This window comes from Phalacrocorax carbo, chromosome 15, assembly GCF_963921805.1.
Source record: "Phalacrocorax carbo chromosome 15, bPhaCar2.1, whole genome shotgun sequence".
Lineage (NCBI taxonomy): Eukaryota > Metazoa > Chordata > Aves > Suliformes > Phalacrocoracidae > Phalacrocorax > Phalacrocorax carbo.
The window spans coordinates 3547138-3561052 of NC_087527.1; the positions used below are offsets into that span (position 1 = coordinate 3547138).

At 40.8% G+C, this 13915-nt stretch overlaps 1 protein-coding gene across 2 annotated transcripts in view; it reads right to left on the bottom strand.

The window, feature by feature from the left end:
- The window catches only part of MED13L (mediator complex subunit 13L), a 204213-nt gene that overhangs the window by 42724 nt on the left and 147574 nt on the right, over positions 1-13915 (bottom strand). For both annotated transcript variants that reach the window (XM_064466708.1, XM_064466709.1), the window contains 6 exons: positions 12924-13069; positions 11345-11539; positions 10770-10961; positions 5708-5867; positions 4767-4871; positions 635-1363 (listed from right to left, as the gene is read on the bottom strand). In XM_064466708.1, the coding sequence (XP_064322778.1) occupies positions 635-1363; positions 4767-4871; positions 5708-5867; positions 10770-10961; positions 11345-11539; positions 12924-13069 (1527 nt within the window). The remainder of the gene's footprint in view (positions 1-634; positions 1364-4766; positions 4872-5707; positions 5868-10769; positions 10962-11344; positions 11540-12923; positions 13070-13915) is intronic.

Consider the following 13915-nt stretch of genomic DNA (forward strand, 5'->3'; position numbering starts at 1 on the left):
AACTGCACTTTTTTTAAAGTAACATTTACAAGAGATTAGCGTTTACTCTTTTCTGTGTCCACACCAGGGACTCTGTTGGGGTTTTCAGTTTCAATCCTACAGAGACTGAATTTAATAGTAAAGCTTCTATCAATTTCAAAGATCCGACAGTGGGTTTACAGAAAGCCGCATTATTCCATATTAGCTGCTACTCACAGAAAGCGTGGTACAGCGCAATTTTAGACCCACACACTTGGACAAACCACACTGAAGTGTCTCTAGTGTCCTAAACAGGAGGTCACTCAAACCCAAGCATTTCTGTAGCTGGAAGCTTGTGTAACTAAACACAGGTTTTGTTTTTTTAAATAATCAAAAAAAGGTAAGTTTAAGAAAACTCTTATATTTGCTCAAATTCCTGTGATACAGGTTACAAAAAGATTCATCAGTTCTTATAGTGCCCAGCAGAAAGCCAGGTAAGAAAGAAATGAGGCACACTACAACAGCACATCTCTAAGTATTTAACGTTATCTCCAGCACACGTCATCTTTGATGTCACAGTGAAGCCTTCCATTTTGTTTCCATTTCAACTGAAAACAGAGTTTGGTCCTGCTTACAATTTAATAAAGCCGCCACCCAGACCAATCCGCGCTCTTACCTTTTCAGTGCGGTGCTGTCCGAGCTTACTTCCATCTTGGCATCATACCTCTCGCAGGGAAGATCTGGTGGCCTGAACTCTGCGTCGTCACTTGACGGGACGCTGTAGGTCCTCCACAGATCTACTGACTCACTGTTCTGAATTATCCCACAGTATAATGCTGTCTCACTGACCTCTGCCATCAGAGGCAACCTCTGTCCAACGAGGACTGTCCTATCATCTAAGCTGGGCAAGGGCTGAAGCTCCAGCCCGCTGCCATAGAGTGCTGGGTTTACAGGTACGGAAGGTGGGTCCAGATTCTCTGCCTCCTGACCTCTCGGCTGGGGGCTAAGCGTGGGAGGCAGGGGCGAAGTAGGGGAATGGGGTGAATCCATAGGATTCATATTAATTTGCTTGCTTGGATTTCTAGCAGGTATAGATAGCGGCTTCTCGTATTTTCTGGAATTAGGGACTTCTAAAGAGGGCTCCATTCCTGCTAATCCCAGTTTCTGCCCTGATGCGTCCTGCTCCACGCAGAGCTCTTCAGTCACGGAGGGCCGATGGTGGAACGGCATCATAGGCCTTTTTTGCAGTTTATCTCCTTTTTCCTGTCTCTCTGTTGTTTTGTGCTTTGAAGAGGCGGGAGGTGGCAATGATGAAGATGACACTGTTCCCACGCTGAATCCCGGCTGATTTATCGTTGGGGGACGGCTGGAGCCAGCAGCACAACGCTGTTTGAAACCCTTGTGCCTGAAAGCAGAGGCAGAAACAATTCGCTGCGTGGTTTATACGGTTACCTGACGTAACGGCGGGGGGGTGGGGGGGAACAACCGAAGGAACAGCACTGGGAAGTCTTATGTCTATTCCTGATCTTTTAAGAGATTCTGGAACGGTCACGATCTGGACCAGGTCATTTAAGCCAACTCAGCTGCAGTTTCTCTGACCTATAAAATGGAAAATGACAGTCTCCGGAAAATAGCACTCAAAGGAAAGATGTAACGTTTATAAAAGCTTAGGACGGCTCAGATGGAAGGTAGCATGGCAAAAACGTCCAAGCTACCGTTGTTTTCGTTACCCTAAAGAAAGATAGCCTTTCAGGCAAAATGGCTGCTGCGGAACTACAGCACTGCTCTCGCACACCCTCGAGCATCTGTTACAAAAGATACAGATCGGAGTTGGTTATGTTATGTTCACAGATGCAATACACGGCAGGACGCTTCCACGGCAGATTCCGCCTCCATGCCAGGTACGGAAAAAAGAAGTACAACTCTAGGCTAAAACCATAAAAACCAAACCCCCAAAAATCAGGAAAAATGAAAAAGGAACTACCAACCGATGAAGAAAGCCTGAGTAAATATTTTAAAGTATTCAAAACAAAAAATGCAGCAACATACAAACTTATTCCTGGCTGCATATTTTACTACGGCTGTTTCCAATTTGTATCCAGTATCTTCGAGACTGGGAAGCACAGCACGGAATTTCAGTATTTCAGGTACAGCTAATCAGTATTTTCATCATAAGCTGATGGCGCCCAAGGATGCCACAGCAGGCTCATCTCACTGTCCGTATTTTTATTGGCCTTTTCGGTTGGTTGGGGGTTTTTGTTTAGTTGTTTGTTTGGGTTTTTAAGCTATGCACAAATTGAAATATGTATGCGCTTAATATTTATACCTGTTTAAAGTTAAATACCATTTCAAACTAAATCACTCCATCCCAATTTTTGTTTATAAACAACACTATCTAGCACAGCGACAGAACATTTGAAAGCACATAATATGCTTCTTACTCACACAGGCAGATACGTTATTGCAAGCAAACCTGGCTACTAGATTGAAAACCGCTTTTGCTGTTACAACTTAGCTGCGAAAGCAGCCAAGCTTCGCAGGACGCAGCGGCTGTGACACGGTACAACTTCTCGTACTTGCTGCTTCTTTCTCCTGTAAGCATCCGCGCTGTGCCGTGTTGTCCTGGCCTTCTCTGTGGGCTTGCTGCTACCAGGACATGTTGCAAATTCTCTGCCGCAGCAGATGGTCTTTAGCTGCAGTCACCCATGTTGTGGAGCTAATGCCCTAGTAACTGAAGATTTGCCTTAAGCATGTTCTTGTAACATTTCATTGACTTAATTCTCCATCATTCACCGTATTTTAACTGACCGCAGAAAATTATTTCAGACAGTTCAACAGACAAAATCGAGTCTATAGAAGACTGAGTGTGATGCCAAGTACCAGCAACCCTTTAAGACTCCATATTTAAGATCATATCTTGACATTTATACTCTCATTTATACAATACATAGACTGGGCATGGTAACGACTAAAACAATATCTATACGACAGGAGCTGTCCAGTCCCTGCAGCAACACAGAAAATTGTTATTGCTGTCTGAAATCGGGTACCGCCTTCATTTTAAGGATAATGTTTTCATTTCCCACTTGCTCTGTTCACCAGTTCCAGCATGATGTAGTTATCGCCGGAGGTATTAAGAGACAGTGTGAAATTGCAAATGCAGCCGAACCTATCCATAGATGCAGGTTTCTGTTGTCCACTAGTGATTCTTCACACTTTCCAGGCAAGGCTGGACCTCACTTTTCCATAGGAAACACTTGGCATGCTGACAAAACATTGGCCTGTTCCACATGCCTGAGTGTATCTATACAAGCAACAAATAACAGGGGTAAAGAGCACGGCTGCAGAAGAGCAGCACTTTCACTTCGGACACAGCACGGAGTCTCCAGGTTGAACACTCTGCCCTCTGTATGATGCACAATTCCTCTGCATCCCTTTAACTCTTCTAAATAAATGAAGAAGAACCGGCTTCATGAGAAGTCAAACACAAAAGGTACAAGGACACAATCTTGCCTCATTCAATTTTGGACAATGGAAATTTCTGATCAACAACCCTTCAGAGACTGAGTGCGCTACGTCGCTAAATTTCTCAGTACAGCCAAACCTATCCAGAAAGCCCTGCAGAGACTGCCCTGGCAGGTAGCACATTTAAGGATTTGGTTACACAATATATTAATTTAACGATTATCAACAGCAGCGTTGTTCTCGACTTTGCCTCGCTGTTAAATGAAAAATAAAGAAGAAGATAGAAACACAGCTATGCCTTAACCAGGAGAAAAGCGGAGAACCATTTTGGCCACACCACTGCCTGTTGCATGGACGGTTACTTTGGCAAAGACCCTTACTGCAGCTGGGGAGGGGGACGGGGATGAGACAGGTAAAAAAGAATACATATACACACACCCCCCCCAAAAGGGGTTCGCATAGCACGATCAACATTTCTGTTTGATCATACGAATGACATTTACATCTCGGCATACTCAAGGAGTAACTTCCTGAGGTCACAAAAACGTCTTCACCAATCTTACAAGTAGACGGAGACCTTAGGAATTAAAAATTTCAGTAGAAGACGCTTCACAGGGCTGTTTCACTGGAAACTGTTTTTTCCCAGCCCCGTAACGTCTCTCTGATAATTTTAAGAATGTCAAGCAGAATTGGTGGCGCTGTTTTGCCTCTCCTGAGTGAGTAGTACTGGCACTTTAAGCATTTATCACAGAGGACAGATAGTTTAATAAACTCTTAAAAGTGTTTGTGTGAGCGAGCTGTGATTTCTTGTTGACCAGTTGACAGTGGATGACCATGCTGCAAAGGTTTTGTATTCTCTTGGGTGTTTTTCTGGTGTCCAATGAGCCATGGCAGATTGACTAGAGAGGTACACGGAGTAGAGTGTTTCTTTGGCGTATTTTTGCTCTTCCTCCAAACAGGGACAGTAGCACTATTCCTTAATCAGGGTGCTCTGAAACTTAGGCAGCTTCTGTCCCTCTTCATCATGAGTCTTACCGCTCCAAACCTTAAAGCTCACACCTCTGAAAACCCTGAAGGATGAGTTCATTAAGAACGAGAAATATTTGAGTGATTTTATCCCCATTCTCTAGTCTAGGATCATTTTTCCACTCAAGTCGGCTACTGCAAGTGACAATGATAGGAGATGCATATTAATCACCTGAGTATGAGCGATGATCACAGTTTTGATATTAAAGTTTCCTCTTCTCTCAGCTAAAACATAACTCCCTTTTTTAAGCGTGCCTCTGTCTGAATTAAACAGGGCTCTTCCAGTACGATAAATGCTTACTCTCTTCAAAGCTCACCTGGAACAAGAACAACTGACTCTTTGGACGGGGTCCACAAAATCCCAAGAAACAGTATTGTTTGGAACTTCCTCTTCCAGATTTGCAGTTGTAATTTGATTCCTCCTGAAGAAGATAAAATTATTTTAGTAGTTACCACCTTTTGTAAAACAAAATTTAATAAATGCATATGCATGAATTCACATGTTCACCTCAAATAAATTACTTCCTTCTACTTCACCTTTGAAATAGAATTCTGTATTAATGGTAGTTCCCTCTACTGCTCCTTAAAACTTATAGTTTGAATGATGTGGGAGGATGGTACCAGCTCTACATCAGATAGCTCTGCAGTTTGAGCACAAGAAGCAAGGTGCGAGCAATTTCAACTGAGCCTGGCAATTCTGACATATCCAATGAGGAAATTGCATGGAAATAGTGAAAAAATAAAGATTTCGGGGCACATCGTGCCATGAATATACTTTAAATGTCCAGTAATAAAGGCCTATGATACTAACAACAAGACTTTACCATAACCTTGTCGATTGGAATTTTAGTCCAACGCATGTAATGTAATGCTTTACAAGCATTACCCTTAGAGTTCTAAACGTCAAACATATACTATTTATCCTTCAGCCACCCAACTTTCAGTCTAGTAACTACAACTGGAGCTAGAAACTGCAGTCAATGAGTCTGAAAGCATCTAGCTGCAGGCACATCTTATAGATCTGTAACCTCAAAGACTGTCACGATTAAGATACATAACTAAAATACAAATCTAAGTGTTAGTTTTCAGCTGAACACAGTAACTGATGTTCTTTGAGAATGCTGTTCTGCATCATTAGCTTTGATTAGTGGCAAAAAGAATTCTATGAGGAATAGCATTATTTAATGCAAAATCATTACAATTTTAACTATTTATTAGGTGTTATTAAAAACCAAACCCATCAGGACTGCTGCCTTACTTGGACTGCGACCTGTTGAGAATGCATTCCTTCCAGACACGGTGAACCATATGATTGTGGAATTTTGGAGTAATCTTGCCTGATTTCTTTGGGCTGTGTACGCTGAGTGTCCCCTCCTGCACAGCTGAATGGCTGACATTGCTCTGAGAGCATCCATCTCCTGCGATGTAAACGAAGCGATAACGTTACTGCCATTCTCAATATTCACATTTGGTACTGTTTCCTGAAAAGACCTTCCCTCTTACAAGGCCGCTGACTACGCACGTGTTCACATTCACTAGAAAATGCTTAAAGCATCGTTACAAAAGACTGACTAAACTCCATTTTAAAGCAACACTTGCCTTTGGGGTAACAAAGACGGCACTAGGCTATACCAGGTACGTACGCAATACAGTCGTGCGAGTCCTGCACCTCACGTGAGATAATGTGCTCTGAGGCTTAAACGGAGGTAGTTTACATAGTCCCCTACAGCCTCGTACTGAATCCCTAAGAAATAGTGCAGGTAGTTTTTCCCCAACTACCCTGGATATTAAACTTGAACCTATACAGTCTTTGATGAGTTGCTTTAAAGACTAAATTTTTATAATACAGATGGTTCTAAAAGCACCTATTAAGAAAACCAAGAGTTTATGCAGACTATTTCAAAGCAAGAATCAGTTCTTTACACTCAAGATAAAACCTCGCTGAAGAAATGAATGGATTAATGTGATGCTATTCCTTCACCAAATGCTTGAATTGAAACATCAGAATCAAAACTTGCTTTGGTAAAACCCTGCAGTGGAGATGTACACTACCACAGACACTCTTAATGGTATATACTCATGATCGACTGTTGAACATTGTACGTGAGGTCGTCAGCGACGCTGTATGATTATTAAAGAGGTAACAATTGAAGGTATCGCTTCCACATGTTAATAGCCTGAAAACTCTGCCTTACGTTCTGCACTCCATTTCTGTCTGTGATGCAGAAACCTTACCGGCTCTTGTATAAGCAGACGTTTCCTTTTCTACTACGAAACATGGTTTTGTTTTAGATTAACAGAAACCTAACTCAGTCATCTCTACAAACACAAACGGCAACAGTAGAGGGAGCTTTAGGCACGCTTGGCCCGGCGACTGAGTAACGCCACTCTGTGCTCTGGATGGAAAAGTAAGGAAGGATATGTCGCATTTTAACAAGGTCAAATCAGTGTACAGAACACTTCGTCCTTCTGCCTGACGCAAGTGAAGAAGCCTTAAGAACGAAACGCTGAAAGGATTCACTGCCATACATCACTGCATCTAACAAGGTAATTCTGACGATTTCTATTAGGTGACTTTCAAAATACAAATTTTAAAATGGTGCACAAGCTCTGTATTTTCTTTGATTCTTTATGCTTATATATTTTTCCTCCAGTTAGACCTTCCCTGATTCTCTTTCTGTAAAGAATCTAATTTAAAAAAAAAAAAAAGAGACAGTGAAAACCATAAATCCCCAGACGAACTGACGCTTGTGGCTCTAACAATTTACTTCACTGGCTTTCACATGTTCTACAACATTGTGAACTTGAGCGATGGATCAAAAAGCCAAGTCAGAATTAGCAAATCTGTCCTCCTTTTGGGTTCGGGAGCGGGGAAGGAACGTGGGTATACAGACAAACATAACGCACACTCACATACATCACATGTATCAGTAGCAGGACAGTTACAACTACCAGGAAAAACGCAAGTACGACGGAAAGGGAAGGCCAGAAGGCATGAGAGGACAGCCAAGGAGGAACCACAGCTTTCAAGCTACACTTCAGTGCATCAATGATTGTCTTCCAAAATTCTGTAATATTTTTACACTGTGCCGTACAGCAATACACGGCACAACATGAAACAGAACTTCACAGCAGGCAAAAACATTTTGTTCTCATACATTAACACTACTTTTTATCCATTAAAACCACTGACAAAATACTGGAACACACACAAATAACTGTGTCATATAATGGTACAAACACCGGAAGACTCAACCAGAGGTCACTTCACGACCCCTACGGCACAGTCTGTGTCTACACACGAAAAATGCCATTCCCTTGTTTCAGCAGCAATTTGTTTTGTTACATACTTTAGACACAACCATGGAAAATATGGTTGAAAGACCTGAAGGGATCATCTAGTCCATCCTCTACTTCAAAGCTGGATCAACATACTTGACGAACCTATTCTTTAAAAACGAACACCCCCCCCAACAACCCACCTACCTCCCTGCTAATGGAAATTCTGTAGCTTCCCACCAGCCAATTTATTCTAACACTTCATTATCCTTCCTCAGAGAACATTTTCCTCATGTGTAACCTAGTTTTGCTTTGCTCCAGTTTAGGTTCATTACATATTGGTTGCAGAGAAAAGATTATTCTTTTTCTCCTTTTATGTCTCTGAAGACCGTTGTATCGTCTCTCCTCCAAATTTCTCTTCTCTAGACTAAACAACCTCAATTCTTTCCATCTTTTCCTGTAGGTTCTGTTTGCAAAATCTATATTCATTCCCACTGCACTTTTCTGGACTCCATCCAATCTGTCCACATCTTTAAGTGTTCAAACTGGACGTGGTACTACAATCACATTTTTACTACTATGGGCAGGACTGAAGTATTATTCATGTGCCCTCAGACTAATCCAGTTTATGTATCCCTGAACCGCATGACACATTTTTCCAATCCATTTCTCCAACTTTTCAAGGTCTTTTAAAACGGCGTGTGATATAATATAAAGGAATCCTTTCATTGTTTGCCGGAGAGGCACGCCTCTAATACAATTTTATATTGCCCTCAAACAACAGCAGAGATCAAACAGAAACTGTGACTGCCAGATTGGACAATATGAACAATTTTAGATATTAACAGTTTATAAAAATTCTCAAATAGAATCCCCTTGTGATATTGTACAAGTTTAACGGGCATCTGAAAAATTTAAAAATACAATAGCACATTAAAATATGCACCAATACTTCAATATGGTTATTTAGAAGTCAATTGTCTTGTTTCAGTTAGTTACGAATAAGCTTTTTGCTTATTTTAACTATCAGTTGCCTTGAAAAGCACTATTGAAAGTCAATTCAAATCTCACATTCTATGTTATTAGCAGTAAATACTGAAAACTTTGATTGTCTTCATATACAGTCGCTGTTCATGGCCAAGTGAATCCAGACAAGTACTTCCATGGGAGTGAAGCTAAGGATGATTAGTTTTCTTTCGCTTTGCATCAAGATTGATCCTTTTGATGTGCCAGCACTATCTAATAAAGGCTAAGCTAGCTTGGTAGCTTCTTAGACCTCAGGGAGGTCTTTATCCCCATCTGGCTGCACAGACTCATAGAATCTTGTAGGACCTTCACATCTTTGACACTTCTATCGCTCTGTGAAATTGGGTAAGCACTGATCAGCAAGTTCAAAAAAAAGTGCAAGTTCAAGCAGAAGGAGGTCGCCCGGTGGCGAGTGGTCTTCAATGATTTTGCTACTGTGACTCAAGTCAGAGAATCTTCTGTGAACTGAGAACTCGATTCCAAATAACAGTCATTTGCAAAGCATAAAACGTGCCAGTACTTGTGAAACTATTATTAATAAAGGTTACAAGGAGAGGCTGAGAAAGCTGGGGGAGGAATCTTATCAATTTACACAAATACTTGACAGGTAGAATAGAGAGGATGTAACCAGTGGTATCCAGGGAAAGGATAAGAGGTGAAGGGCAGAAACTGAAATACAGGAAATTCCATTTAAGGAAAAGAAAGAACTTTTTACTGTGAAGATGGTCAGCCATCGGAATAGGTTGTCCAGAGAGGTTGTGGAGTTTCTGTCCTTGGAGATATTCAAAACCTGACTGGACAATGTCTTGAGCAACCTGCTCTACCTGACCCTGCTTTGAGCAGAAGGCTTGGGTAAGATAATCTCCAGAGGTCCCTTCCTACCTCAACTGTCTTGTAATTCTCTTAGGAACTGTAAAAAAGCAGGTTAGAAGACAATCTACACAGAAAACACATGCCTTCCAAACATTTTTTTTTGGGGGGGTGGTGGGGTTGTGGTGTGATGAGGTACACAGAAATCACTTTTCTATATCAGATATTTTCTTTCTTTCTTTTTACGTTATTATCTTAGAAGTTTGCACATGAACAGACATTTGACTTGCTCTGTTCCGTAGTTCCCATTCGAAATTGCAGTCCTGAATTTGTTACAGCATAACCACAATGACAGTGACTAATCTTAAGGTCTCATCTGCATTCCAGATGATGACAGGTTATAGATATTTGTTTTCATTTCTGAGGAGCAACTGGATACACATACTTATTTCAACAAATCAAGATATTAAGGATCTAGTACCCCACATACCGAGCACTTGGATGGATTCTGGAATTAGAACTGTTACGGATCCAAATGCTTGGAAGGGGCATACTCGATCCAGACAAAACAAGTAACTTGCAAATCCTATGCAGCACTCTGTTTGCCATCTGCATACGATGCATGTCAGACCTCATTTCGGAAGACCAGCTCCTTCTTACCAGCTCTAGAGACTTAGGCATTTCTTTTGAATGGCCCTTAACTAAAACCCAACTGTGTTGGGCAAAAGGAGTAGCTAGCACTTGCAAATTTTTATTACACCAACATGAATGCTTAGTTAAGCGTGTATTTCTAGCTCTCTACAAAAAGAGCTACGTGCTCTTGTATGTTCACTGTACTCTTGTACCTCAATGAATCTTCACCCTCCTCCCACCCCAACACAAGAAAACCAACACTTCCACACAGCGGCAAAACCTGTCTTTTCACTGACGGAATCTAGGCTTTCTGCTATTTGCACTACTGCTCAAAGATAATACAGTTATGGAAAATGGAGCTTAACTGAATTCACAAGGTTTTGTTTAAAGATGTGTCTTCTCCGGGGTGTTTCAAGCATTGGCTTTCTTTTACCGCAGACCTACAGAAAAAGTCCTCTCCTACCTTTCAGTCTATTGCCTGTCTTTAATCTGCTACTGGTCACATACTTACCCTCACTTATGAGCTATGTAAAAGGAAAGACTGACTCCAGCCTCCTACATTTATTGCTTACCCATAATGGCCTGCTCTGGAGAAGTGGGTGGAGTGAGTGGCATCCCACAGGTACTAGCAGGGTCTTTCATGCTCCCAAGCCCCTGCTGTCCCACATTTATATGGCCTCCAGTATTGGCAGCGTTCTGTGACATGGGGATGTCACTCTGGGAGATGAGAACGAAGGCCGAAGGATATACCATCCTTACACCACCTACAAAGAAATGGAAAAACAAAAGTCTTAAAAATACCTGATAATATTCAGCAGACCTAGCCCCTGCAACTTGTTTTCAATGTCAATTAGACAAAACTTATTATCTGAAACATAAAGAGCTGAAGAATTTCACATACTGATACATATCTAACCCTCTAAAACCAGTACAGAGCTGAAACAAGTAGCTTGATACTGTGAATAATAGCATGTGGGATACAGGGAGTACAGAAGCTTGAGGCGAGATAACTAGTCAGATGCTCCAGTGTCAAGAGAGCTACAAGAGAAGATGGGAAAATTATAATGGCTGTTTCTGATTAATTAGATTTAAAAAAAAAAATTCATGTGGAGGAAAATAATCCTTCAGGCAGAATATTGAAACTTACCAACAATTACTTCAACTGCCACAGGGAAATCATTGTCATATCCCAACTCTTCTTCCTCTTTCATGCCTTCTTTTTTCTTCAGCACCATAGGGTAAAAATACTGCCATTCCTCCATCAGTTTCCGAGTTGCTGGGTCTGACATCTTATATGACTGGCCCGTCAATGTACCATTTAAACCATAAGGACTCACCAAAACTGCAAAGTAAGAAACAACAGTCCCTGCAGTGCATATATTTTAACTCTGTATCAGCCAGTCTCTGCCTCCATACCTTGAGTCACTGTTCCATTCTCATGCTGACTTAAGGATCAGTCTCCTGGGGGAAGCTACTGCAGAATCACGCAAGGGTGTGAATTTAAAGCTATGTTACGCTGCACTTGCTTCCTGTACAGCCATCCTTACTGAGCCAAAAATGGACCTTTTTGCAGCTTAGTGTAATAATTTCCGAAATGAACTAATCTAAGTGTACTGAAACAGCACTCGCTATGGGAAAGGGATGGCTATACATGGAAGTAATTAGAGGATAGATATTCGACAATAGGGTTTTTACCAGGAACATATGGTACTAGAGACTTCTCAGCATTAAAAAGGACAGAGATAACAATATATGAACATGACTAGAGTCATGACAACTGAGGAGAACTAGTTACTCAATAACGTGGATTTCCATTCAGACTCAATTTTGCTTTTAGTCCTACTTGATTTGAGATTAATGAATTTAGCTCACTGAAATAAAGCCTTCTATGATTTAAGTGTCTGAGCCTTTGTCAAAAATGTACACTTAGAAACAAAATGTTTTCAATAAAGCTTTTATAAATTAACATCTCTATAAATGCTCATTTTATAAGTCTCCCAGTGTTTCTTCACTGTATGTTTAAGTTTATACAGATTTCTTGCTTTAATTGCTTTGAAATTATAATTTCAGACTGTAGTAAAGACAGTATAACTCAATGACTCGAATATTCTTGGTTTTTTTGATGTAGAGCATTGCACAATTGCATCATTAATTTAATAAGCCATTAACTTAATTCTGTAAAACCCTATTTTCTTACACTGTCAAATAAATAGTCACAAATACCTTAAGTTTTTTCATTGTTTCTGATACGTTTTCACCCCAGCCCCTTTTTTTTAAAAGCAAAATAGCTGACAATCTATGAATGAGAAGTACCCCTGAATTAGACAAGCTTAGACTTTGCATTCACATAGCACGGAAGCTACAGATTTGAGCCCACTGACCCAGGCACCCTGTAAGAAAATCAAATCAGTGCACTCACTTTTAAGTCTTTTTAACACAATTGATGAATTTCTTTGTTTTATTTACTATATGCATGTACATTTAAAGACAACATTAATTAATAGAAAGCTCTGGAAAGTCCCCAGCCCACTTATGGCTGGCTGTAGCACTGAAGTCCTAACAACATTTTCCATTATGTCCACAACTTCCTGAGTAGAAATTTAACCCATGTGAGGAGTTACTTAATCTTACTTTATTCACCTCTGAAGATAACATCAACTCGAGGGAAGTCCCCACCGCACAGAAGTGGTGTTAAGCGCACCAAGTTCTAGGTGCAGCTCCCTTACCTTGGAACGGTGACGGTGAGGACTGGGCCATGTGGATATGCTCTTCGTTGATCAGGTAGATTGGCTGGTGTTGAGCAATCTCCACACTCGTGCACACATTGCTTTCCCCGTGAAGAAAGAATGTGAAGGCACATGACAAATGTTCACTGGGGGAGGGGGGGAGACAAATGAGAAAGATTTATCAGCATGGTAATGAGCTCATAGGAGGTCGGGATTCCATAGCTTAGCCCCAGATTCATACCCTCTGTTTCGCCACTTGTGGCTACCGAGTACGGGTTCACTGCCTGGCTGATAACCATGTACGACAGAACGACCTGTCACGAGACAATGGTAGCATCTATCTTGAGTTTTCCTACTTGTTGTAATTAATAAGATTGTTACAAACAAATGGGATTTTAACCAGGATTCAATTAGTAAAAGTAAGGGTCTTCAGAAAGAAAAAGGAATTCTTCAAAATTCACTCTGCAATGGGTTCTAGCTGAAAAGGAATAACAAAGGCAGTAGGAAGGATGTTTGTCTAACAGCTCAGGAGAATCTCCATTAAGCAAAATAAAAGCACGTGAGTACTACAAAAGATTGACAAAGGTCTAACGCGAATTATGGATTTGGCACTGACAATTAAGCTGAATTTGAAATTAATGGTATTTAAAATATTCTCACTTTATTCTACCTATGGAAAGACCTCCCATCATAGTTAAGTATTTGCTTAAATATTCCTTTCCACAAAGCCACAAGAAAAAGGAAACAGAACATTTTTCATGCTTTTTACCATCCTTTTAATCAACTAAAAATTTACAGACCTGAAGTGGTAATTATGCGGAATTTTTCTGTCCAATACAATAGCTGCACATAATTTTAAAGGTGTTGGCTTTGGCACTGAGCCATCCATAATGTAACCAGTGTTTTAAAGACAGCTTTTAACTACCTTCACCAAAAAGAAATAACACAGGCAACTACAGTAATTTCACTTCAGTATTTAAGTCAACTGCCTA